Here is a 25,549-nt window from a genome sequence, read left to right as displayed (position 1 = left end):
AAATTTATTGCAATTATTAATATTACTTAAAATTTTTGTCTCTGCAAACTTTGATCGTAAAATCCAATTTCATAAAGTGCATCGCAATGATGGCGCCTGCATTAATTCTAATAAATATTTTGTGGCCAGCCGTATGTGCTGCATATAAAAGTTGCAAAGTTCAATCTCTTGCGCACTCGTTCGCCTCTCGCCGCTGCTCCCCCCTGCAGCGTTCCTTTCCTGCTGCAGCATCCACAATTGTGGCTTGACTTTACCTTGGCTCGTTCGTCCAATCAATATTTACCGCACACATTTGGCGCAGTGCGAGGCGGCGATTTGCGTTTTCATCTTTCGCTTTTAACAGTTTTCCATTTTCATTTGCACTTTATTTATTTTCGTCGGCGTTTTGCCCGCAGCAGCGCCGCATTTATTTATGTTTATTTTTAACACTATCGTCACGTGCAATACGTTAAGCGCCGCTTGCGGCATACGTTCACAATTCCCCCTATCGAAACCGCAGCAACAACAACAACAACAACAACTATGTCAGCTAGTGCTAAGGCGATAGGGCTGACCCATTAATCAAAGTGGGCGTGTTATGGCCTCAGCCATATAATTAAGTAAAGTGCTCGGCATTGCAACAAAATTATAGATATCCTAGATGGAAGTGTTTTGCAGCCCTGAATACTCATTTTGGTCGCAGTGATTAATCGAGCTGCCTATCGATAGTGGCTGGCATGTCGATGGCAATGTCGATCACTTTTCAACACTCGACACAGTTGCTCTCTAAAATGTTCATTTAGTTGCATCATGTCTGCAGTTCAACACACCCGCTTGACACACTTAGCTGGTTAGCAGGGTATGCCAAAGCACATTCAATATTCATTCACATTCGTATGACAATTGCATTTATCGGCGTCTCTCGCTCTCTCTCTCTCTTTCTCTCTTATTCGCCGCACGTGGCGTATGCGTAATAATGGCCAATATAACCATTTGTGGCTTTAAATTTTCAACAACGATAAGCCACAACAGATTGTTGAATGCCACACAAATATTGATTTAAGCGAGCTGCTATCAAATATTTATTCAATTTGCGACACGCAAAGTCGCAACTTTTACAAAATGAAATGCAGCCACTTGGTCGGCCATTCGACGGTGACCGAGCACATGAAGAGTCTCTCACGTGGCCCACTCAGAGCTGTGATAAGACGTAGCTGACTCACCCGGTGGCTGCACAATCACGCCCACAGATCTTTAAGGCAAATTGTCTTAGTCACCTTTTATAAACGTAATTTGCATGTAATTTGCTGTCATGTTTTTTCGCGCTGTTTATATATTTTTTGTTTAACCAAATTTGTCGCTTGAAGCGTCATTTTGATGGTTTTGGATTTAGATTTAGATTTAGAATTCCAATTTGATTTTTATGACTCGCGTTTGATTTGTGAGACGTGATGTTTGCCTTGACATTTAAGTCAGCAAATTTAAATACATAGATGTTTGCATGCCCAAATGGGGCGCTTATTAATCAGCCACGCCCACACGAAACACACACACACACGGCGAAGTCGGTCAATAAATTGACGCAGACTTTGCATAGCCATTGGGTCAACAGCGAAGCTGCAGGATAAACATCGACTCCGCGCAAGGACAATAAATTACAGCTAAACAGAAATAATTTTCATGCATGTGCGGAAAAAAAATAAAGAAAAGAGAATTGTAAATGGAAATCAAACTCTGTGAGTGTGTGTGTGTGTGTGTAAGTGTGTTTGCGTCTGGCAAGCGGATTTTCAACATGTTGGCAAACAATTTGACGGCATGATTGAGTACGCAATGTACGCTGCCACAAGGATCGCAGGCAAATCTCCTCCATGTATCTGATGCCTGATGCCTGATGCCTAGCAAAATGCTTGTCATTATGATAGCAGCAGCCACATAAAAATGCTCCACAATGCGGCTGCAACTAGTTCAACTGTTGAGACTGCAAATGATGTTGGCATGAGGGCTGACGCAGTAATATGTCTGGCCATTTGGCTCTGGCTCTGGCTCTGGCTCTGGTTATGGCTCTGGCTCTGGCTATGGCTATGGCTATGGTTATGTCACTTGATCTTAGGGCATGCAAACAAGATAAAACTTTTGATTTATTGTTGACATGCACAACAACAGGCTGTCGGCCAGAGCAGAGTTTATCGAGCAGCAAAACTAGCTACACAAAATGCGTCCCACACGCACACAATAGAATGAGCTAGGAGCTGGCCAGGACTTGGGCCCTGGTCAGCTGTGTAAAAAGTGTCAACTGTGTCACAGACACGCGCCACAAATTTGCTTTCAGCCCCAAAGCGGCAAACAAACAAAATATTTCTGTTGTCCATTGTCCATGGCTCAGCATATTTTTCCTCGGCTTAAAGAAAATTTGGAAAGCTAACTTATTTCTCTCACTGCGTGTTTGCGTGTCATTAATTTGTACAAATATTTGCGCAGAAATTAAAAACAAAACAAAAAGAAAAGAAAAGCCAAAAAAAAAAAAAAACTGTTCTTTTCAGTGCTGCAAATAATTAATTGAAAATATATTTCAACAATTCAAGCGACATTTTGATGTCAATGCAAACAGAAAGGCCATAAAAAATTCATTAAAAAAATAACTAAAAAAAAACATAAGCAACAAAAAATAAACCTAGACTGTAATTGAAACGAAGTTCGAGGCAAAAACAAAATACAACACATATTTACATCATCGGCGGCGCTAGGCGAATGGAGATTAAAGAGGCTGAGGCTACAGTTCGACATAAATTCAAATGTATGACATCACTTGAGAGCAAATTCTTGCTGCTGCTGCTGCTGCTGATGTTGTTGTTGTTTTTATAGCTGTTTCTCTCATAATATTTGCTGTAGATTTTGTAGGCTGTTATTGTCATTTATAGTCGCTGTGGCTGTAGTTATAGCTCCAGCTTGAGTATAGAGGCTGACGTCGTCGCTGGCGCCTGCGCCTCGCACGCAAATCCAGCTGACAATTTGAAATGCACACAGAAAACAGCCGAAGGGAAGGGAAGGGGTCAGCGAATGGGTTATATCAGTCAGTCATCGCGCATACTTGGGCGCTGAGTACGTGTTTTGAGTCAAAGTCAGAGCTAATGCGATGCGATGCAGCTGATATTGAGTCGAAGCAACAGACGGGGGAAAAAAAAGGTTATATCATAGTTGTGCAGGTAGTTTTGCTATTGCTCATGGAGCGGAAATGATTGATAACTGAAACAGTTGATGAAGTGACCCAAAAAATAAAAAAATAAAAAATAGGAGAAAAAACGAAAACATATTTAAATCGTATCCAATTGGCATACAAAGCATTGCCATTGTGAAGTTCCCAGAAAATGGGTTGGGTTGGGTCTTGGGATATAGAGGATGAGTCAGTGAATGGCGGGTGACTGTGCCTGTGTCTGCGTTCCAAATATTTGAGCAACTAATCGACATAGCCGGCTGACTGTAGCTGCAGGGTAATTTCAATACTCACTTCATTCAACAGCTAGTCAGACTGGGAGAGGGAGAGGGAGAGAGAGAGAGGAGCAGACTGAGTGAGTGAGAGCTATTCCCCAGAGCAGTTTGATTGTTAACATTCATTGACTAAACTCATTAAACAACTTTTTGGAAAGCTCGACTGGAAATTAATTTAAACTTGCGTGCACCAACAGCCACAGCAAAAAGTGCGCCAGCCAGGCTGGCAAAACTTTCAATTCGCTCGAATTCAATTAAAACTGCTGCCTCATGCCAGCTATGCGTATGCGTGATATTGCGCATACGACCCAAGGGCCGCAATGCCAACTGATAGTCGTTACAAAACTGAACTGTCAAAGGATTGTGGTGTCTACGGACAATGACATGCAACAACAACAACAGCAGCTGCCAGCTGTAACATCAGCATCAGCAAAAGCCAAATGGAATGCACAGCATTAACAACATGACTCTCACAATTTGGCTTTGCTGTGCAACGACTGCTGCACAGAACATTGCCCTGGCCGGGACATAATATTGAAGGCAACTGAAACAGCTCTGAGGCAGCGTCATGACGAGGCTCCAGGGGCAATAAGATTACCATGCAAAAAGTAAAGCACCAAAAACAAAAAGGAATAAAAGGAACAAACTAACTAAACAGGACAATCTCAACTGGCACAGCCAAGCGGCATATTAGATGTGATATGGCTGTCATGTAAGCACTACGTGCTGCTGCGGCTCCTCCACGCTTTGCTGATAGCTAGCAGCAGGTGAAGCATGTGAATGGCGCACTGAAACTGAGCAGCTGAAGACGTGCAACTATCAAGGGGCAAGATTGCGTAGCACTTGTGTGGAAAAATGCGTTTAAAGCTGCTGCTGCTGCTGCTGCTGCGAGAAATGGAAACAATTTCTCTCTTTTTATTTTCATTTTAGCTCAGCTCCTAAAGCGCTCAAAGGCAGCTGCGATTGGCTGCTGGAGCAAAAAAAGCGAGGGGAAATAGCTCACAAGCTATGCCATGAATTCAAAATCAAATAAAAACAGTTAAAATGAAATGCAGTTGGCTTTATGAATGGCAAGTGTAGAGAGTGCAAAAGCAATACCACAAGGAGCTCAAAATGAATATGCACGATGCCCTACTTAATATTTATAAATATATATGTATTTGTATGTGTATTTATGTGTATTTATTTAATGAGCGAGCATGCAGTAGAAATCTCATTTGCAGGTGTTTTTGGTCGTCTTCAGCTAACTTTAATTGGCAATGTTTTGGCTTATATTGGCAGACCCTAAATCTTCTACTCCACTATTTTATTTGGCCTGAATTCGCTTTCAAACCTGTATGATACGATAAATCTCTTGACTGTACTTCCTTCAGCTTGAGCAGTTCATAGGCAAGCATGAGCAAGAGAGCTATGTAAACTCAACTCATAGAGAGCCCTCATATGTTGTTTATAGAAAGTGAGTCTGTTTCATCTCAATGTTCCTTGAGTTGAGCCCAGCAGAGCTCTCTACTCTGCATTGCCTGGGCCTGACTGTCACATACCCATTCATTCCTATTGAGAGTATTTACAATTCTCTTCTAATTCGAGTGCTAGAGTATTTTGTGGTCGATTTAGCTCAACTAATTCTCTAAATCTCTCCCTCTCTCTCTCTCTCTCTCTCTCTTTAACACTCCATGCGTGCAAAAAGACATCAATTTGGCCTGTATGTTGCGGTTATTTGCTGTGGTTCGATTAGCCATGTGATCAATAAAATGCGCATAAATTAATTAAGAGCGGAAACTCGGCTAGCTACAATAGCAGCTATGTCTGTTTATGCTTAGGAATATATTATATAAAGAGCCAATACATTTGGGTACATGATTGTTTAATGAAACCGCAAACCTGAATTTAGTTTAACATTTCTTTGTGCTTTGTGTCGTTGTTTTTATTTTGTTTGCCTATTTTTAGTTTTTGCTGGAATTTATGCTAATTATTGGCACTAGGAACTTCAATTAGCCGCCTGCAACTTAATTAACTATGCCCAGAACGGGTTAACCGAAACGGAGTTCAGCTAGTGGGAGAGCAAGAGGAAGTCGTTCATTAATTCTCTTTCCTATATTTCGATTTGTTTATATTTATTTTGAATAAGCTGGTGGCTCGCTGTGCGAGCTGTAAGAATAATGTCGACGATTTGTTAGGCTATCAACCGGTTTGCGAGCAGCCAAAATAGCGAACCTAATAATCCAAAAGCATTTCGAAGATTTATGTGGCAGCTGTTCGCATTGAACCCCCGTCAAGAGGTTAACACCAAATGATGCTGCTTTTCGCTTTCAATTGATTGGATTGGCTGATTGATTGATTGACGGACTGACTGGCTGACGGCTTGAGCGAGTGAGGAGTGATGTGTGGGCGCTTATCTCAATTAAGAACCATACACACGCACACTCAGCTAGCTTCCTAATTTTGCTGAGTGCTGATTGAGTGATCTTTCGAATATTTGTTTTCATATTTTCTGTTTACATTTATTAGTAATTTGTTAATTTCATGTCGTTAGCCTTTTGCCAACTGCATATTAAGTTATCAGCATTGGAAGTTTGGCAACATTTTTGCGAGGTTTTTGAACTATGATCAGCTTAGCACAAGTCTTCGGTGTGTGCTCAAGGCTCATTTAAATTCTACACAAAGCCAACTACATCTGCTGAACACGCCCTTAACTCATTTATCAACAGCAAAAAAAAATAAAATAAAAATAAATAAAAACAAACAACTTTTTGGTCATTTCTCAACTTCAGTTATACAAAGAATTAAAAAAATATTCTAAAGATCTTGTGACTTGATCTTTAATTTTTTATGTTTGGTTTTATGCAAGGCTATAAAAATCAAAGCAGGGGATGTGAGGATATTGGCTAGCATATATTAGGTATATACCCTATAAGGCTTGGGTTAAAGTGGGTACACAGAATGAGTTGCCCAGATTGCGAGTCTCTCTTATTACTGATACTCCTATATCTTGCTGAACAGAAGATCCTTAATAATCCCCAAGCACTCCTCCTGCTAACAGAGTATCTAAGCAGTCTGCCTACCCCATCTTTTATAGTACTCATAAGACTCCGAGTTTCATAAGCCTTTTGGGCTTCGCTGATTGATATGTTTCGTGTGAGTTTTTATCATTTACGATTTTGCTTTCCGGGAACTGTGCCGAGAGTTTTAAAAATCAAATTAAAAACACATTTTCGTGTGACCCAAAACCGAAAGTGACTTCATCGCCAATGCAACTCGCTGCCAACGCCGATGCTGATGCTGTAATAAATATAGATATTTACATAAATATCAGCCTTAGCTGGCAAAGGCAAGTTCAAGATCAAGGTCAGTGAGACGCAATGGGCCATGCAGGCACACATACACACATATGCATATATCAGATATAATTTGTCAACGAATGCCATTTGAATGCTGTCTCCCACTGAGAAGTGCAATGAAAAGACGCTCATAAATCACTCAACTATCGCCCACTTACGCTCATATGGGCGAACAACAGTTTTACGAGTCGATTTACAAATAGTTGTGGGTGGCGTCAACTCATTGCTGTGCAGCACCATGAAGGCATCAAGTATATATTATTTAAATGTGTATAGATAAATATATATCTGTTTATTCATGGCAAGCAAACTGACAACAATTACCAGAGTAACTGAGCCATAGGCCCATGGCCAATGTCAGCCAATCGTCTGCGACGTCATCGTTGAGGAATTCGCCGTCGACTCTCAGCTGCCTCGCGACTGGCGACTGGCGACAGTCGCAGTGTCTGCCGAAGTCGTCAAGCGAGTTATGCGTAGCAATTGGCTTGGGATTACAGCCTGGGCCCGGCGGCACTTTTAATTTATGTGCGCTTATAACAGCAATAACAACAACAACAACAACAACAACAAACCAAATAACATACGATTAGCAGCAGGAATGACGCATTGCAGTTGGCAATTCGCTTGGCCAAACGGCAGCAACAGCTGAGCCCAACCGACTTGAATGGCTCAATTATGTGACACAATCACAGACTGGTGCACATAGTAATAAAAGAGCACGGCGAAAGCTGCATTGAACGGCAATATATTGATATAGTATATCTATATCAACAAATATGCCAGACTAGCTATTTCCGCAACTTATGCATTTCTTTATCAGGTGCTTAACTTTATTTATCATTCACCTATTTATAGCCTTCAGTCATTTCCTTATTAGCCTGCACTGTTTGTTGCATATTTAAACTTGTGCAATTAGCTTAACTCAGTTCTTACAGCTGACTAAATAAAATTACTCAAATGGAAATTCAACAGATGCGAGAAGTTGTTTTCTAAGCAACTCTGATTCATCAAATAAACACAGTTAGCTTTGACATTTCTGTGAAGTATATTAAGAACATTCTATTGCTCAAAAATCTTGTGAGGGCCAATAGAAATTTGCGCACCGATCGCTGAATATCGATCTCGGAAATTTCGCTGCTGCCGAAAAGTATGCAACAAAATTTGTACGCAACGTTGAAGCCTGAGGAATAAAACACTAGAAAACCCTTTCAGACTGACTTCAACTCTGATCATGGAGCTAATTGTGTGTGTCTGTGATTATTGGAGCCATCGCCACTTCTACAATCGGCCCGTGCCTGATCGCATCCAAATGCTCTGCGGCGGCGAGGGCAACGCTACGGTCAAGACGGAGCCTGTGCGTCGCTTGGTGCTGGAGCTGGATGCAGTGCGTGGCAACTATGTGCTGCGGGAGCTGCTGCAGCAGCGTGTGCTGAAGCAGTGGCTGTTGCGAGAACTGGGCGTTCGGCTGGTCTGGCTGAGATTTCAGATGCCACAGCGCTGGTCCATCGACTACAAGTGGGCGGAGATGCTGGCGCACACCATTTGGACGCACATTAAGCTGGAGCACCTGATGTGCTGGCTGTCCACGCTGGGCGGTGGCTACTCGGCGCTGGGCGATCAGTTCGCCAGGTGTGCACAGACAGCGGGTGAGATCTCACTGCAGCAGCTGGCGATTGGCCTGCGCCTGGGCGATCCCTTCCTGCAGGCGCGTTGCAAGCTCTACTACAGCATCTCCTTGATACAACGCGGACAGCTGCGCAGCGCCAAGTTCCTCATCCGCGCTCAGTACCGCTTCGCCTGTGGATTGCACAAGAAGCGCGACAAGCGCCTGATGCGCATGTGCCTGGGCGTCTGGCAGCGCCTCTGCTACGAGTACGAGCAGAGACAGAAGCAACGTCTATCAATTGAAAATGGAAAACGATTCGAATGAATGTAATGGAATGTGATTAGTTCTAGGAATAAAATGTATTTGACTTGATTGAGGTGGAGTTTCATCTTGATATATGTACATATAAAGTTAACAAGGTAAATTAAGGGAGTGATTTAAAGAGGGATATATAGTTAAAGAGTAAGGGAGAGAGAGAGAGAGAGAGAGAGAGAGAGAGAGAAAGAGAGAGAGAGAAAGAAAGAGAGAGAAAGAGAGGGAGAGAAAGAGAGAGAGAGAGAGAAAGAGAGGGAGAGAAAGAGAGAGAGAGAGAGAGAAAGAGAGAGTTAGATATATATAATGATATAGATAGATTAACCAAAAAGATAAAGAAATGCGAGATAAATTGAGAGAGGTTGGGACTAAAAGAGAGAAATATAAACAGAAAGTCAGGAAACCGCATAGAGAGAGAGAGAGAGAGAGAGAGAGAGAGAGAGGCAAGCAGCGCGAGCGAGAGAGAATAGGCAAGAGAGGCATAGAAAATAAAATATATTTACATAGCGCTCAACCAAATGTATAGGAAATATGTAAATGACAAATAATATAAACTAACGAGAGGAACTCTAATAATGCATACTAAGGCCAAAAGCTAACTCGTCCAGTTATGTGTCGACTATATGCTTGAGCTGTGTATTGACACAAGGGCTTAGACATGTTAATAAGCCAAACAGAAACATTTATTGATAATGCTGGCAAATGCGCAAGTAATGCTGCTTGACAACTGACATAAAGCGTTAATCGTTTGGCCATTGATTAAAAGTTAATATTAGATTAGTCAGCCACAAAATGACAGCATGAAACGAATTTAAATCAGAGCTTGAATGCCATTTGATATTTATGGACAGCTCAAACTATATGCATATCGAGTGGTGTGCGTCACGCCCAATGGGCCAAGGCAAATGGCAGACAAACAGAGGCAAATCAAACAAAAACAAAATAGAATGCAATTGGCAAGAGCAACAGCAACAGCAACAGCAGTAGCGGCTGGCCAATTGCTGAAAGTGCTAAGTGGTAATACACACAAACACACACACACAGGTAGAGCTAGCTAAATGAGAGACAACGAAAGCGTTGACCAAGCCACGAGCTTGGGCTCGGTTAGTGGCCAGCTGCGAGTGCTTTTTGGTCAGTTAAACGAGCGTCAAATTTGTTTATGAATGAGTCGTTAATAAATCACACAAATCCATTCACGAATCTCTCGCCAGCTCAATTTGTCTTTGCGTCGGCGTCGCCTCATCCATCAGCGGAAACGCGCGCTGCTATTATTTAATTTTTTTGCATGAAATCAACATTCGCACAGAGATATACAAAATATGATAAGCAGCATTAGATGTGCCAGGAGTTGAAAGAGTTCAGCATCTAACAAATGTTCCACCATCAACTATATTTGTTCTTTATTTTTTTTTTGCAGCAATGTAAAAAGTTGCCAAGCGGCTGAAACGAGCGAATAAGGAAAATAAATTGCATGCCCAGCAAGCAACAACAGCAGCTAGAATAAACAGCAACAACAACAACCACAACAACAAGGAGTCATTAAGTGTGCAACATGAGCAGCAACCGCAGCCGCATCATGTTGAGCTGCCTAGCTATTATTACCTTAGGTTTATGTAAGTAAATTACGCATACGACCCGTCGTGCATGCAGCAGCAACTAATTATAATCATACTCCTGCCTCCATTACAGTGACGTCCACATGCCAGGCGCAGCTGCATATGAGCGCGTCCAGCGCCGGTGTCAGCTTCGACGGCGGGCCAGCACCACAGAGCGCCGATGTGGCCGTGCAGGCCGCCAGGCCGCACAATCGTCGCATGTACGCCATGTGCCCGCCGCAGTTCCAACGCGTCGGCACCGACTGCTACTCCCTGGTCGATCAGCGCAGCAGCTGGCTCGAGGCCTACTTCTTTTGCAAGGATAAGAACGCCAATCTGGCCGAGCCCGGCAAGAATGCGGACCGCAAGCTAAGAATCTATCTGGAGCGTGTGGACTCCCAATCCGGCGGTAAACCGACTAAATTGCTCAACTTTGACTCCAACTTATACAAACTTCCACTTGGCATTTTACAGAACACGATCCCATTTGGATTGGCGGCACCTACGACCATCGCAACAAGCACTGGCAATGGAGCACGAGTGGACGCAATCTGACCTACGATGCGTTCAGCCAAATGGACTCGACGTACGTATGCAACAACATACTGATTGTATTTTGTAGTTTATTTAGCGGGTCGTTAATCTTCAAGCAACTATTTTAGCTATATGCAACTTATCTCCAACAGCAAGCCATTGGACAATAACTGCGCCGTCTACGATCCGAGTTTGAAGTATCGTTGGTCGGCTCGCTCCTGTCCGGACAAATTGCGCTTCATTTGCCAGCACAAGATGCCAAAAGTGAGTGAGGCCAATCGGTATAAGATCTACAATCGCTGGAATGAAACCTATCCCAATCAATTGGCCAATGAGGTTGTGTTGGAGGTCATCAATCGACGTGGCAAGGACAACAGGTACGCAAAATAGAAACATAAGAAGAGTCGACTCATCGGGCAGCTGAATATTGTATTCAGCTTACGCTGTTTCCTGAGCCGTCTGCGGACTGCCACTGAGCGCATCTTCTGCCTTCTCCTTGGCCGCTTCTTCTGCCTTCTCCTTTGCCGCCTCTTTTGCCTTCTCCTTGGCCGCCTCTTCTGCCTCCTCCTTGGCCGCATCTTCGGCTGCCAAATACTCATCCCATTTAGATAGACGCTCCTGTGCCTCAGCTGCCGATTCATCAACTCTGCAAGCACATTTATTAAAGACTTTGTCTATTTTAAACGGAATAGGGCCACTCACTTGTATTTGGTCTTGCCATCCCAGTGATCAGCGCTGAGCTGGCGTTGTCCAAAGTATCGGCCCTGCATCATTTGTATGACCATGTCGGCTTCCTCTGGCGTGGACATATTGATCTGAGCTATGCCCTCGGGATGGCGCTGCAATGACAATAAAATTAGTTAACTACAGCATATAACGGGTCTTCTGGAGCCACTCACATCATAGATCACAACTTTGCGCACCATGCCGCATTTGCTGCACTCCTCACGCAGACTATTTTGATATTCCAGGATGAGCTCCACCTCCTTCTCGAACAGCTCCGGCGTGAAGAGATTTTTAATGATGACCGTTTTCTCGTTCTTCGAACGCTCGCCACGCATTTTATCAGGTCGCCAATCGAACAACCTGCGAATGAATAAATCAATATGTGGCAGTCCTTTCACTTAAAAGCTTTTGCTACTTACTTTTCCTTGATTTTCTGCAACTTTTCCTTGTCCTTCTTCTTGCGCTTGGGCTTGAGTGCCGGATTATATTCGCCGCGCATTTGAAACTGCGCCCGCTGCACGTGAATCTTATGGCCGCGCAGATTGTAATCATCCAAAATCTCCAGAGCCAAGTTAACAGACTCCACCTACAAATGAAAAGAAAGAGATACTTAATGTGATCTTTTCTATATATATTAGTTTAGTATCTAATTAAAGACTAATCGCTTTTGTTTGTGCGCAGATATCATCGCCGCGTTAAGGCCGAGGGCAGCAACGAGGAAATGATTATTCCCGCTCGCAAAAATCGTCCGGCCAATCGCCGCTATCCGGGACGCAATCGCCAGCAGCAACATCCCAACGACATCAACTATCAGCAGCGTCCACGCAAGCAGCGTCCACGTGTGAGCACCACTGTGGCGCCTGCTCCGCTGGTCATCAGCAACAACGTCACCTCAACGAGTGCCACTCGCCCGAGCGCGCCCACCACACAGCAACAGATGACGGCCTACGATCGCATCCTGCAGCGCCAGCGCGAGAAGGAGCGCAACAGGCAGCAGCGCAAACGCGAGCGCAGACAGCGCATGCGCCAGGAGAGACTCGAGCGACAGCGCAAGATGCGTGAGGAGAAGCGCCAGCGCAAGCAGGAGGAGGAACACCAGCGCCAACAGCAGCAGGAGCATGAGCAATTGCAGCAACAGGAGCCGCCGAGCGAGCCGGAGGCACTGCGTCAGCGCGCCATTGAGGAGCAGCAGAAAAAAGAGCGCGAGCAGCGAGAGCAGCTGGACAAACAGGAGAAGCAACAGCGCAAAGAGCAGCAGGAACGTGAACTGGAACGGCTAAAGCAGCAGCACGAGATTGAGGAACGCCAACGTGCCAAGGATGACGAAGCCCTGCGATTGCGCGAGCAGCGACTGCAGAAGCAACGAGAACTTGAGGCCGAGGAGAAACGAGCTCGTGAAGAACTGCTGCGCAAGCAGAAGGCTGAGCAGGAGGAGGCCGATCGCCGTTATGCGGCTGAGCGCGCCGCCGAGGAGAAGCGTCTCCGCGAAGAGCATGAGAAGCGACTGCAGGAGGCCAAGTCGGAGCAGGAGCGCCAATTGCAGGAGGCGCGTGAGGCAAAGCGTCGCGAGCAAAAGGCCATTGAAGAGCGATTGAAAGAGCAGGAACGCCAGCGCCAAGAGCAAATACGCCGCGAACAGCAGGAAGAGGAGAAGCGTCTTGAGCTAGAGCGCCTAGAAGAGGCGCGCCGCTTCGAGCAGCGTGAACTGGAGCGCCTGCACGAAGAAAACGAGCGACGTGAAGCACGTCAACGCCAACGCGAGGCAGAAATCGCACAGCGCGAAGCCGAGGAGCGCAAGCTGGCCGAAGAAGAGGAGCGACTCCGCCAGGAATTACAGGAGGAGGAAAAGGCCCGCAAACGCCAGCTGGAACAGGAAATCGAGCGCGCCGAGCAGGAGCGCAAGCAGAAGGAGGAAGCCGAAAAGGCAGCAGCCGCAGCCAAGGCAGAGCAGCAGAAACAGAAGCTCGAGGCAGCTAAAAGGATTGCCGATGCCGAAGTCGCTGCCCAGCTGGAGGAGAAGCGTCGCCAATACGCCGCTCGCATTGGCGCTCTGAGCAAAGAGGATCAGCTGAAGTTCATTGAGATGCGGAAGAAGCGCAAGCAGCTGCGCGAGAGGCAGATGAAGGCCAGAGAGCAGAAGAAGCTCAAGCGGATACAGGATGCCATCAGGCTAAACGAGATGCAGTAAGGCACACACAAACACACACATACACACACTCACACAGGCACACTAACCTATACTAATGCAACAGAAAAGTAAACATATCGAAAACAAATTTTCTTGGACGTAAACGTGTTTTGTCTTTTGTTCATAGTTTTTGTTTTGTTTTATGCAAACACGTGAAAGTATTATTTACAAAAAAAAACAAAAAATAAATAAATAAAAATATAAATAAAATAAATTTTTTTTTAAATTACTAGATAACAGGAAACAAACGTAACAACAACAGCAATAGTAGCATTTGCAATAGTCGTGCACTTTTTTGAAAATATGCGTCAAATGAAATATTTCCAGGCAAAAGTTCAAGCGCGCACTCATATCCAGCTCTATATATTGTAGTAATGTACAGCCAATATGCATATATATACCATATATATATAAATCTATGATATGATATATGATTAAACTAGCATATAGAAACACTCAAGCACACACACACAAGCACACACGCACACCCACACAGTTTCCTTAATAACCAAAATAGCAAGTAGCAAGGAAAAAAAAAACAAAAACATTTTAAAAGTGAAGAACACAATTTTTATAAAAATTATAGAGCACAGAACAATGAGTAAATATTCGAGCAGAATAAAATGCAATTTAAGCTTAAGAGGGCGTGCCTCGCCTCGCTCCCCATTTTGTCAGCCCGATGGGTCTACAACTCACTCAGAAGACCATGCCTTCTCCTACTGCTCCTGCTCCTGCTCCGGTTCCTTCTGGATGCCCCATACGAGATACTGCGACCAGGCGAGGAAGCAATAATTTATAAGCCTAACATGATATGAGATCCTTTTTTATATAACAAACAACTATCTATAAAATGTCTAAAATAATAATATAAAGAAGAAGAAGCAGCAGAAGAAAACCCATTGCAAAGGCTAAGCGTAACTATTGTACTAACTAACTAGGTTATATATAAATATATTTTATATTTAATAATTATTGTATGTTTAAATGTAAATTTATTGTATTTTTTAATATGTACCTCAACTGCGAATTGTAGAAGAAGAAGAAGAACAACAAGAATAAGAACAAGAAGTGAAAAGAAGTAATGAAAAAGAAAATGTATTTTCTCTTAACATCATCAAATATTTCATTCGAATTGTGTTTTGTTTGTTTTCAATGAAATGAAAGTTAAGAAATGAAAAGCAATTTTTAGTAGCCAAGTAAATGCATTTTAAAATTACCAAGTAAACAAACAAACAACTAACCAATTTATAAACAACTATATAAATATATATATACACATACGATATATCATTATTATATAATAAACACAGAGAGCCGAAATAGTCAGCAGAACTAAGGTGAATATTTAAAATATGATTGAAAAAAGCAAAGAATACAAACAAAAACTGAATATTATGAGCATATAATAATAATAATAAAAATAACATAACATTAACAGTACATATTAAAATATCTATAAAAACTTAATGCAAGCAGTTTTAATTTAGTAAAACAAACAAATAAAGTTTTAAACACAACACTGAAAAGCCAAAAAAAAAAAAAAAAAAAAAACTTTGTTTTTCTCTATTCAAATTAGCTAAACTCTGCTGTGTAGGTTTGATTTACACAGAGCTGTGTTATATGAAAATTAAATATATGCATACTTTAGTATATCTAACATTATTCAGACAGAGCATTTTAATCAGAAAGTTTTGATGGCCTGAAGAAATAAAAGCCAGATCTGTGTCAAAGACTGAGTTATGGCCTTTATTCTGCATTTGCTCAACTGCAGCAAGCGCACTACCAGGGAACATAGAAAGCACCAGCTCAGGTAGAGCGAGCACAGGGAGAGCGAACTTAGGGAAATAGAGCATAAGTAGATAGAGCACAGGCAGATTGAATCTTCTGCTGTTACGAGCTCCAACTTAGCGTATATATGGAGAGCAAGCACAGGGAGAGAGAGCTCAAGGCGAGCGAGCATAGGGAGATCGAGCACTGTGCTGGATACAGGCAGAGTAAGCTCCGGCACAACGAGCACAGAGAGAAAGACGTTACCGCTCTTACAACTCCAACTTAAAATGCTGCTCTTACAAAATGGAAAGAATTCAGTTATTTAAGTGATTTAGCTGCCTCTGCTAACATTTTGTTGTGAAGCCTATCACAGCTATAGCTAAACTGACAGTAGCAGACCGACTAGATCATTGTATAGTAAGGGACTTGCCTAGCCGAGCCTAGTTGTGGACAGGAAAACTCTCTCATCATTCAGACAAATCAGATCAACTCAAATCGAAACTCACCTTTATATAATCACATAATCCGTCGCCCTTGATTTGTCCATCCGCTTCGGTGTACAATTTCAGTTTGTACTTCTGGGTTTGCGGATCTCGCATGACTAAGCCGCACTTGCCCATCAGCTCGGCAAACTCATCCATTGTTATATCCAAGGGCAAGTTGGAAACGTAAACTTTGGTGTTTTGCGTGGGATCCACATCAAACCATTCTGAGGATTTAAACAAATAAAAAGTTAAATCAAAATCATATTATATGCTCTATTATTATTCGCTTACTTGGCGGCTCTTGGGCCTTGCGCTTGCCAGCCACAGCTGCCGCTGGGACACCATCTTTGCCACCTATGGGGGCATTCATGGCCGCCTGGGCCTCGGCTGTCATACGTTTCAACTCCTCCGCCTTGCGTTTGGCTTCAGCGGCCTCGCGCTCCTCCTTCTCGCGCTCACCGGCGCTGGTGTTGTCTATGAAGCCATAGTTCATCTGATAGCGCGCCATGAAGTCGTCATCGATTTTCGGGAACCACGCTGACTTGCTGGCATCCCAGAAGAAGACGACGCCATCCTTGTCTGTGTAAGTGCGATCGCCGTTCTCATCGATGCCATAGACCACATCTTGGCCAGGTGCTGCCTGTGGCAGCTTCTTGGGCACCCACTTTTGTTGCTCCGCATCCCACTTGTAGTGCTCGGTTTCGGTTGCTGTGCTGCTGGTGCCGGACTGCTTGGGAAGCCATTGTTGCGTCTCCTGGCACCACTTGTAGTGCTCATTCTCATACATATTGCCCGCTGTGGAGGACTCATCCCCGGACAGCGGCTGCCAATTGTTTTGCGTGTTACACCATTTGTACTTTTGCTTTGTGCTGGGATCCGTGTAAATGGCGCCACCATCGGCCGCATAGCTCACATGCTGTTCGTAGTCCGCAAAGTCCTGCTGCGAGGACTCCGTCTGGCTGACCTGGTCAGGCGTTGAATCGCCTGCTGTGCGGCAGCTTGTGGCATTGGCCTCCTCCTGCTCACTTTTGTTATTTGAGGCATTTGTTGTTGTTGTTGCGTTGGTTTCCTTTACCAACGTTTCGCACTCCTGCTGAGGTTTATCGGTTTCCAGTTGCTCGGCAGGAGAGTTGGAGTCTGTTTCGTTTTCCTTGGAAACACTTTCACTCTCACTGGCTGCCTGCTCCTGCTCCTGCTTCTGCTCCAGCTCCTCTTCGTTACCTTCTCCCACCTTTGCTTCGCTCTCAGTTCGCTGGCTCATTTCAGTGTGGTTTCTGTAATTACAGAGCGTTGTCCAACGCAGAAAAGTAGACTACGTTTTAGTGTTTTGCAGCTAATTCCAGTTAATTTCATGTTTTTCGTATATTTCCTGCCCACATAATCATAAAGGCCACGCGAGTAGCAGGAGCCGAGAGACGTGAGGTGGGCCAAAGTAAATTAGAGAAACGTGCTTATGACGCTGACATTGTGCCACACAACCATAATCAAAACACAAACATTCTTGCACCTTTTTGCTTTGGCTTTTTTATTTTGTAAACACAATTCGCACTCTGATTGCGGCGTCAGAGCATGGGTCAAACTAAGGTGGAGGGGAGGGGGGAGCGTATAACCCAATCAAATGCAAACGAAATGAAAAGCACACGAAACGCCCGAAAACCAAATAGAAAAGCTAGAGAAAATAATCCCGCAAAAAGGCGCACAAATTTCGTTTTTATAGTGTATAGGAACAGCTGAATATAGTGAATGAAAGTTTGATAGAGCAACTGGCCAGAGATACCCTGTAAAAATAGGAGAAAACTAAAAACTCTATAGATTTATGGGCAAGCTACTCTCTTAAAAAGAAAATAGTTTTTATATAAAAATTTCAAATTGGAATAATACAATGCCTTCATTCCCTTATTAATTGCAACAGGTAGACTAATAGAATAGAGCAGCTGCCCTTCCTATATATTAGATCTGTAATTAATTATAAATATATTTTCAGCTTAAGCTTTATCTAAGCCAAGCTGCAATTAGTAATCCTCTCATCATGCCCCTCCCCGCCATACACACACGCTACAGGGTATGCCTCACTTGACAGCAGCTGTTGAAGGTCAAGCAAACAGTTCTATTTATTTTTGGCAGCTTACCCCAAGGCCCTTTCATCTAGCTGCCACAAATCGATTGGCTTTAAGCAAGTTCAATCAACCGACCGACCCACCGACCGATCCTAAGGTAGCCAGCCTTGTTGGTGACAACTTGAATTGGCTGACCCGAAATACCGATTGATTTGTGTCTTGAGAGTTGGCGCAGCTGTCTTCCTGCTCTGCCGACGCTTGCGTCAGCGGCATAAAGAAGACGTTCGTTCGATTCGGGTTCAATGTACGCGCCATTAATTATAACAATTTGATGCATATATATATACATATATATATGTATATGTGTACAGTAAGTGGGTCTATTATTGGTATAAAAACTTTACTAAAAATATTTATGTACAGCTCAATTGTCGACCTCTGGCAGAGTTCAATGGAACGCGTCTTTTGTGCAAATTTGCATTCGCAAAAGTTTTCAAGTGGGTGCAGACATGACGAGGGGACTATATGTGGTAACTGGCACATTGGCCGACAGTCGGCACACATCTAGTCCGCTTGCATGCCTATGCAACAGCAACAGCAACAGCAACAGCACCTGACACCACCTTTGACGGTGGCCATAACTGCAGCCAGTTGCAGTTAGCCAGTTGAGCACACACACACACAGAGTCGCTGGGACGATACTCGTAAATTACTCAGACACACATACACACGCATACATACATACATACATACATGCATAGGTACAGTGATTATAGTATAGATATAGCTTTACGTATAGGCGTAGCCAGCGCCGTGGCTTCGTGTTGCACAAAACGTGGCCACGCCCAGTCATATGATATAGTAAATTTTTTCTATTGGTTTTGTAGATCATAAATAGAGCATTCAGATTAGTAGTGTACGACCTGAGTTATTGTCACAGATTGTATCATCATAACTAGATTGTTTTTTTTTTTTTTCTAATGCTTGAAACAACAAGTAAAATATGCAAAATACGATGATTGAGTAAGGGAAATACTAATTTAAATTAATAATATTTTGATTTGGGTTTGTTTTCAATGAATTTGACAAAATTTCTAGATGAAGCACTGAGGGGCTGACAAAATAACAGAATGTATAGACAGGTTTCCTAAGCTGCAGACTGACTGAATTTAAATCATTCAATTCATTTGAATTGACTAGGTCCTAGTTTTTTATTCAAGTTAGCCTTGATTTAAGAATAGTTTTAATCTATAATAAATAGATAAATAAAGGAAGCTCGGCAAATTCTAAGCTCGAACAACGTCTACATAAAAATTACACTCTCAATTATTCCTCAACCAATAGCTTGACCTACTCACCTAAGGCAGAAGACATCAATCGACGTTACAATAAGTCAAGCTATAGAGTTGTTAGCCACATTGTATTATAATTTGTGCTGCCCTATAATAGAACACATTAATGAAGAACACGCAGTGGCTTGAATGTGAATCGCATGGCCAGCAAATTGCGCGAAACACTTCAAGGCCAAGTTGAGAGGGGAATAAATAGGAGAATAAAACGCACCGCAATTGCATAAGAATTGAATGGAAAATTTCTCATATGGGCCAAGAAATCAATTAATTGACGCAAATTGTCTGCGAAACTGCAAGTGTGGGCCATGATCAAGCTATTTAGCTGGCCAATAGACTAGCAGACGGCATTCACTAGCTGCCGCGGCGCCTTAAAGGCCATAAAAAACGAAGTCGAAGTCGAGCCCCAATTAGCAATTTCTGGAGAGCTCCACTTCTTCTCTTCTTCCTTTTTGTTTATATATTTCTTGTGCTACTTTGCATACAAAGTAAATGAATTAATTAACTTTTAGTGCAGAAATCGGTGAAATTCCAGCGAAATATTTCTGTTTCGGTCGAAAAGTTTTGCCAACTTTTTTATGCAAATGTCAACAGGTCAGCAATTCGTAACGCCCAATGCCTGACTCGACGCGACCCATATATTATATAAATACATATATAGTTGATGTTATTTTTAACATTTGAAGCTTGAGATTTGCGCACATTACTCACAAATGCCATTAACAGAAGCCAAGTTTGAGGCCATAACCCCAAAACGTTAACACTTTCGAATAACTTAACCTGAACACGAGCAGCCCCACACAATATTGTGCCTTGGGTTAGGGTGACTCACTATAGAGGTGCATATGGCCAGCGGAATAGCCTCAAAGTGCCATAGTGGAGCCAAGCTGCCTAAGCAACCAGGCGTACAGCACAAAACAGTTTTCATAGCATATTTATGGGGGCAGCCCAGTCAGTCAGCCAGGACTAGCTAGAGTGGGTGTCTGGGTGTCTAGGTGCCTAGGTGTATTTATGTGTGTGTGTATCGGCATTGGTATTGGTATGTGTACAAGTCCTGGCTAGAACTGGGCAGCCCTTGCGCTAGCTTGACCAGTACACGCCGAAACGTTCAACTGACCACAAGTGCCGATGGGCTTAACGGGCTAACGATACGAGTTATATAGCTGCCAATATCACAGCTACAGACACGCAACGACAGTGTTTATATATATACTTAGATATATACACACACACATATGTATAAATTACATATAGCTGGTGATAAAAACTTTCAAATGAGTGCAGCCGGCAAATTATGCAAAAGCCTAATGTCAAAATCGATAAAACCAACAACGAAATTTAAATAAAAAATTAAAAAGAACAACAAACAAACAAACAATTTACACATATTTATATATATATATATGTCTATATAGCTATATAGATTAACAAAATGGATATACCCAGCAGCGGTGCAATATTTACGCTTGGCAAATCGCATTTGGCGGAGAATACGCAAAGCTATTTCTATATCAAAAACGATCCGGTCAAACGCTTGATATCCGGTCCGCATCAGAGTGCGGTTATATGCGGTAAATTCAACACCAATACAACCACAACAATAACAACAAGACTCAGCAAAGTGCCTGTCTGTTCACCTGTCCATCTGTCGGAATTTCTGCCTTCCCTTCCATCAAATCCTGCTGCAAAAACTTTAACTTTAACTTTATGCCCCTTTGGCCAAGACGAGCTCCGCTTGCCCGATTGTCTTTTGCGGTGTCTGTGGCAGGCTTCGTGGCCCGTTGACCACGTTGCATGCTAGCTGCAATTTAGTCTCAAATAATAAACACGCAGCGCACTTTCCCTTTTATGTTAGCCCAACACAGCACAGTTTGTAGCAACTCGAAACTATGGCTCAATTACAGCCAGGCGATCATAAGTCTCCGAGACTGGAATCGATTTGACACTATTCTCCACTTGGCTTACATAACTCAACGACAAGCTCCATGAGCTCTATGAGCCAGCTTGCAGTCAGTTTAAATAGGGCTAAGCTAGCACACTCGAAATCACAGACCAATCCAATACTCCATTCGGGCATCTAATGAGGTCAGCTAAAAGGGGTGGCCTGGGGGGGGGGGGGGGGGGGGGGGGGGCGCTGCTGCCATAAATATGGGCCAAACTCACGAAGCACGTTAAAAGAAACAAATAGCCCACGAGTGAGTGAGACCAAAAAGGCTAAAACCGAACGCGGCTCGCTCGTAATTGAAACGTAAAGCGGGTCAGGTGAAATAAAATAGTTGAAAGCAGTTCTTTGGACAGTTGAACATTTCGGGCATTGGATTGACAGTGACAAACAAACACACACACCCACACACACATACAGTAATACACCCACACACATTTACGGCGCTGAACACACACGCAATCAATAAAACTTACAAGCAGCAGCTAAACAAAAGGTGAAATTGGTCAAAAGTTGATGTCAAAACGTTCTTATCAATTACAGAATCGGGTCGTCTTTTCGTTTGGGGCGAGAATCATTATGGCCAACTGGGCATTGGCGGGCATGCCAACAAAAGCAACAACAACAACAATGGTGATATAGTCAGCAAGCCAACTTGCGTTAAGTCGCTGAAAACTTTGGGCTTAAAGATAAGCGATGCCGCCTTTGGCAACAATTGGGCCGTAATAATGACGCGTAAGTAAGAATAGAGCTAAAAGCAAACTCATGTGGTATACTCGTATATGTATGTACGTATATAATAAGCTCCAACTAAACTAAAAGTCAATTAATCTCTAATTATAAGCAGTTGCTAGTTAATTTACCAACCATTCAACTAAACTTCTAATTAACACTCTTACAACTTTGCCTGTTTCTCTCTCTCTCTCTCTCTTTTGTTCACTTCCTCTCTCTCACACATGCCAGTTTCCAATGAGATATTCTTTACGGGTCGAAACATATTCCCCTTGGACACGCATGTGGCTCAGCATTTCATCAATGCAGTCGTGGAGGAGCAGCCGTGCGCCATAATACGAAAGCCTTTTCGCTTGGAGGAGTTCGATGACTATCTGTCGAAGAACGAGGAAACGGATAACTTTGCCGCTCTGCAGGCGGGCAACGAGCACTTTGTGGTGCTGACCAGTGAGTAGAGAGAGAAAAAACTCCAGGTAAATAAATGCTCAGCTCAGTCTGTCAAATTTTTACAGGCAAAGGTCGCTTAATTGGCTGTGGCTCGAATGCCAAACAGCAGCTGGGCGATCTGGGCATGGACTACGATGGACATCCCGTGGAAATATGCCTGGACGCTCCAGTGCAGCAGTTTGCCTGCGGGCCAGAGTCCACGCTGGTGCTGACTGGCAGTGGGAATCTCTTTTTGACTGGCCGCCTCAATGAGTTTGTCTTTCCCAAGTTCACGGAGCTGCAGAAGAATCTCTCGCAGACGGAGCAGATCATCTTCATGCACATATCGAAGGCCAGCGAGATCTTTATCGTGACCAATGTGGGCAACATCTACCGCAGCTTCGAGTCGCTGCGCAACAAGAGCTTGGTCTTTCAGCGCTTCTATGACTACGACAGCGAAGAGAATGGACCCATTTGGAAGCTGCTCAAGGGCTTCTCCTTTTATGCGGTGCTCAGCAAGGCCAATAAGTTCTTCACCACGTTCTCGGAGAGCGGTCATCATCTGAAGACCTTCCGTGAGATCTCCAAGTTTAAGAATCTGCGTCTGCTCGATATTGCCGTAGGGGATCAGCACATTCTAGTCCAGGGCTTGCCCAGATCTTCGGCTCTTTCGGCTACAGTGGGCAGTCCTGCGGATGCACAGAGCTACATGAGCCGCAGCTTTGTGCTACAACCCAAGGATCTCAATGGCAACATGGAAATGCGAAGCGCCAGCGGCAAAAGTCTGACGAAGCAACGTGCATTGAAGGACACGGAACCAGAAACGGACGCAAAGGACAAGAGTTCGGCCTTCATGGGCGCCAGCGTAGCAGCAGTTGGCGCATCTGTGGCCACACTAGAGGCGGTGAAGCACATTTCAGATGGACACGAAAACGGGGGAGCTGAGCAGGAACCCAACACAGCAAAGGAGTCAGAGAAAGACAACGAACAAATGGAAGAGATGCAGGCAATGAATGAGAATGTCAGTGAAGAAGCAAATCAAGAAACGGAACAAAAAGCAGAGTCCACAACAGAGGAGCCAAATAACAACAAAGGAGAGTTGTTGGTAGAAGCGAAAATAGAGACGCCAGTCGAAGCAAAGGCAAGCGAAGCAACGCCTCAAACAGAAAGTCAAGCAATGGAAATGGAAATGAAATCGGAGCCAATGGAGCCCACGGCGCCTGAGGAGAGTCCGATTAAGCAACCCAAAAATACAACAGCAACAACAGCTACAGTAGAAGCGTTAGCCAAGTTGCCAACGCCACCTGCAGAAACGCCATCACTTCAACAATCACCAGCAGAATCGATCAAGTCGAACAAAGTGAAAGCAGAGGACGCGCAGCCGCCCACAGTGAGCAGCCAGGAGAAGCAGCTACGACCGCACACGCCTTACCCGGACAGCAGCAATGCGAGCACACCGCAAACTATAAAGCGAACGCCCATTCGGAATTTCTCCTATGAGGCGGCCATGAAGCACGATGAGATTGATAAAACGTCGCCAGAACTTGTGGATAGCCTGGATACGGTAGAGGAGAATCCGCTGGCCGAGAGTGCACCGTCAACAGAAATACAAATATCTACGCCCACGCCGCCAACCGAGGAGGATGAGCAGCTGGCCGTTGAGATAACGACCAAGGAGGATGCGCTGGACAGCAGCAAGGTGGTAAATGAGATACGTTTCATCAACAATGGCGTCGATGTGACGGCCAACGTTGAGAACCAAATGCCAGACACGCCGCTGGCTGACTTTGTAGACGACCTGGAATCGGACGGTGAGCAAATGCTGGATGATCTGGAGCAGCACGTCGACAAGGTGGTCACAGAACAGAAAGCAGCGGTTATCAAGACCACAGAGAGTGTCGGCGATGCCATCGAATCAAAGCTTCAGGAGACGGGAAACACGGTGCAAACAGCAGTGCAGAATGCGATGACGGGTGCTCGCGATACTGTTGAAACAGCGGGCGAGCGCATGGTAAGTGGCGCCCGGAATGCTGTCGATGCAGCTGGCAAGGGTGCCCAGCGCATGGCAGACGGAGCTCGAGATGCTGTCGATGCGGCTGGCAAGAGCGCAATGCGAATGGCCAGCGATGCTAAGCAATCCATGGAACAGGTGGGCAGCAATGCAGCCAAAATAGCGACAAACACAAAAGAGTCAATGGGCAGAGCCATGGACTCAATGACTAGCAAGATATCTAGCGAAGTGCATGGCGCCAAGGAGAATATATCCTCGCTGTTTCAAATCAAAGCGGCCAAGGAGTCACAGCACATGACGACGCCCACAACGACACCGGAAGATGTTCGACCAAAGCGAAGCACGGAAACAGCCACATCTGGAGACTTGGAGGCAGAAGGCGAGGAAGATGAACGCACCACGGCATCGGTAAATTCAAATCACCATTCCGCTGCCCACAGCAATGGCAATGGCAACGGCAACGGCAATATCTTTGAGCCCATGAACAGCAATAGCCATGCCTTTGAAGAGGATCCACTTGATGCGGTTGTAGAGCGTAGCAAGAAGGCAATGCAAGAGGAGTTGCGCGCTTTAGAAGAGCAACGCGCTCAATCACATGTTCAAACCAAGAGCGAACCACAGCGAAGACAGAGCACTGAGAGCAAAGGCATAGTGCAGCAATTCCTAGATGGTGTGCGGCTTTCGTGCCGCAACGAGAAGGCCGTACAAATCGAGGGTAAGCATGAGTGCAACGAAATAATAATCTATTTTAGCTAACACTAACCTTTATTCGTTTACCGGCAGTTGAGCCGCCACCGCAGACGCACCACAGTAAAAACAAGGTCAACAGCGAGCTGAGCCTGCAGAATGGCCAAAACGGCGAGCAGCAGTCGTCACGCGTCTGCACAATTTTATAAAAATGAAGCGCACTACGCACTCAGAAAAGCGTACACTTTTATAAACAATTGCATTTGATTTTAATAAACTTGCAGTTGCAATTTCGCATTAGAAATGCGTGTTTTTACCGTAAATCT

General features: G+C 44.2%; 4 protein-coding genes across 6 annotated transcripts in view; 3 read left to right on the top strand and 1 right to left on the bottom strand.

Moving 5' to 3' along the window:
• The window catches only part of rgn (regeneration), a 50,816-nt gene extending 35,585 nt beyond the window's left edge, over window positions 1-15,231 (top strand). For 2 of the 3 annotated variants that reach the window (XM_089467296.1, XM_018007355.2), the window contains 5 exons: window positions 10,139-10,334; window positions 10,411-10,725; window positions 10,791-10,902; window positions 10,979-11,227; window positions 12,258-15,231. In XM_089467296.1, coding sequence (XP_089323422.1) covers window positions 10,274-10,334; window positions 10,411-10,725; window positions 10,791-10,902; window positions 10,979-11,227; window positions 12,258-13,764 — 2,244 coding nt within the window. In that variant the 5' untranslated portion in view covers window positions 10,139-10,273 and the 3' untranslated portion in view covers window positions 13,765-15,231. The remainder of the gene's footprint in view (window positions 1-10,138; window positions 10,335-10,410; window positions 10,726-10,790; window positions 10,903-10,978; window positions 11,228-12,257) is intronic. The other variant, XM_018007356.2, reaches the window with a different exon arrangement.
• LOC108612322 (uncharacterized protein F58A4.6-like) lies at window positions 5-8,782 on the top strand. The gene is made up of 2 exons (XM_089467304.1): window positions 5-7,950; window positions 8,016-8,782. Exon 2 carries the CDS (start codon window positions 8,035-8,037, stop codon window positions 8,731-8,733), a length of 699 nt encoding a protein of 232 aa, XP_089323430.1. The 5' UTR covers window positions 5-7,950; window positions 8,016-8,034; the 3' UTR covers window positions 8,734-8,782.
• On the bottom strand, window positions 10,923-25,441 carry barc (RRM1_TatSF1_like and RRM2_TatSF1_like domain-containing protein barc). Its single transcript, XM_018007359.2, has 7 exons — window positions 25,300-25,441; window positions 16,311-17,293; window positions 16,041-16,243; window positions 11,996-12,162; window positions 11,750-11,936; window positions 11,553-11,689; window positions 10,923-11,496 (listed from the first exon to the last, which is right to left on the bottom strand). Exons 2-7 carry the CDS (start codon window positions 17,278-17,280, stop codon window positions 11,289-11,291), a joined length of 1,872 nt encoding a protein of 623 aa, XP_017862848.1. The 5' UTR covers window positions 17,281-17,293; window positions 25,300-25,441; the 3' UTR covers window positions 10,923-11,288.
• LOC108613725 (uncharacterized) lies at window positions 20,062-25,546 on the top strand. The gene is made up of 6 exons (XM_018007370.2): window positions 20,062-20,464; window positions 20,680-20,996; window positions 21,911-22,102; window positions 22,331-22,546; window positions 22,612-25,251; window positions 25,320-25,546. Exons 2-6 carry the CDS (start codon window positions 20,858-20,860, stop codon window positions 25,430-25,432), a joined length of 3,300 nt encoding a protein of 1,099 aa, XP_017862859.1. The 5' UTR covers window positions 20,062-20,464; window positions 20,680-20,857; the 3' UTR covers window positions 25,433-25,546.
• Window positions 25,547-25,549: the final 3 nt, after the last annotated feature.

This window comes from Drosophila arizonae, chromosome 4 (assembly GCF_054131065.1).
Source record: "Drosophila arizonae isolate 15081-1271.41 chromosome 4, UAZ_ARI_1.0, whole genome shotgun sequence".
In the NCBI taxonomy this organism is placed as follows: Eukaryota; Metazoa; Arthropoda; class Insecta; order Diptera; family Drosophilidae; genus Drosophila; species Drosophila arizonae.
Note: the sequence above shows the minus strand (reverse complement) of the source record. Positions and strands in the feature narration are given on the sequence as shown.

Excerpts from the sequence above, each read along its gene's own strand:
- LOC108612322 (XM_089467304.1), top strand. The coding sequence starts at position 8,035 with ATGGAGCTAATTGTGTGTGTCTGTGATTATTGGAGCCATCGCCACTTC.
- barc (XM_018007359.2), bottom strand. The coding sequence starts at position 17,280 with ATGAGCCAGCGAACTGAGAGCGAAGCAAAGGTGGGAGAAGGTAACGAA. Across the intron at positions 11,937-11,995 it reads TTGCAGAAAATCAAGGAAAA|GTTGTTCGATTGGCGACCTG; the intron begins GTAAGTAGCAAA and ends ATTCATTCGCAG. Across the intron at positions 11,497-11,552 it reads GATGGCAAGACCAAATACAA|AGTTGATGAATCGGCAGCTG; the intron begins GTGAGTGGCCCT and ends ATGTGCTTGCAG.
- LOC108613725 (XM_018007370.2), top strand. The coding sequence starts at position 20,858 with ATGGATATACCCAGCAGCGGTGCAATATTTACGCTTGGCAAATCGCAT. Across the intron at positions 22,103-22,330 it reads TTGGGCCGTAATAATGACGC|TTTCCAATGAGATATTCTTT; the intron begins GTAAGTAAGAAT and ends CACACATGCCAG. Across the intron at positions 22,547-22,611 it reads GCACTTTGTGGTGCTGACCA|GCAAAGGTCGCTTAATTGGC; the intron begins GTGAGTAGAGAG and ends AAATTTTTACAG.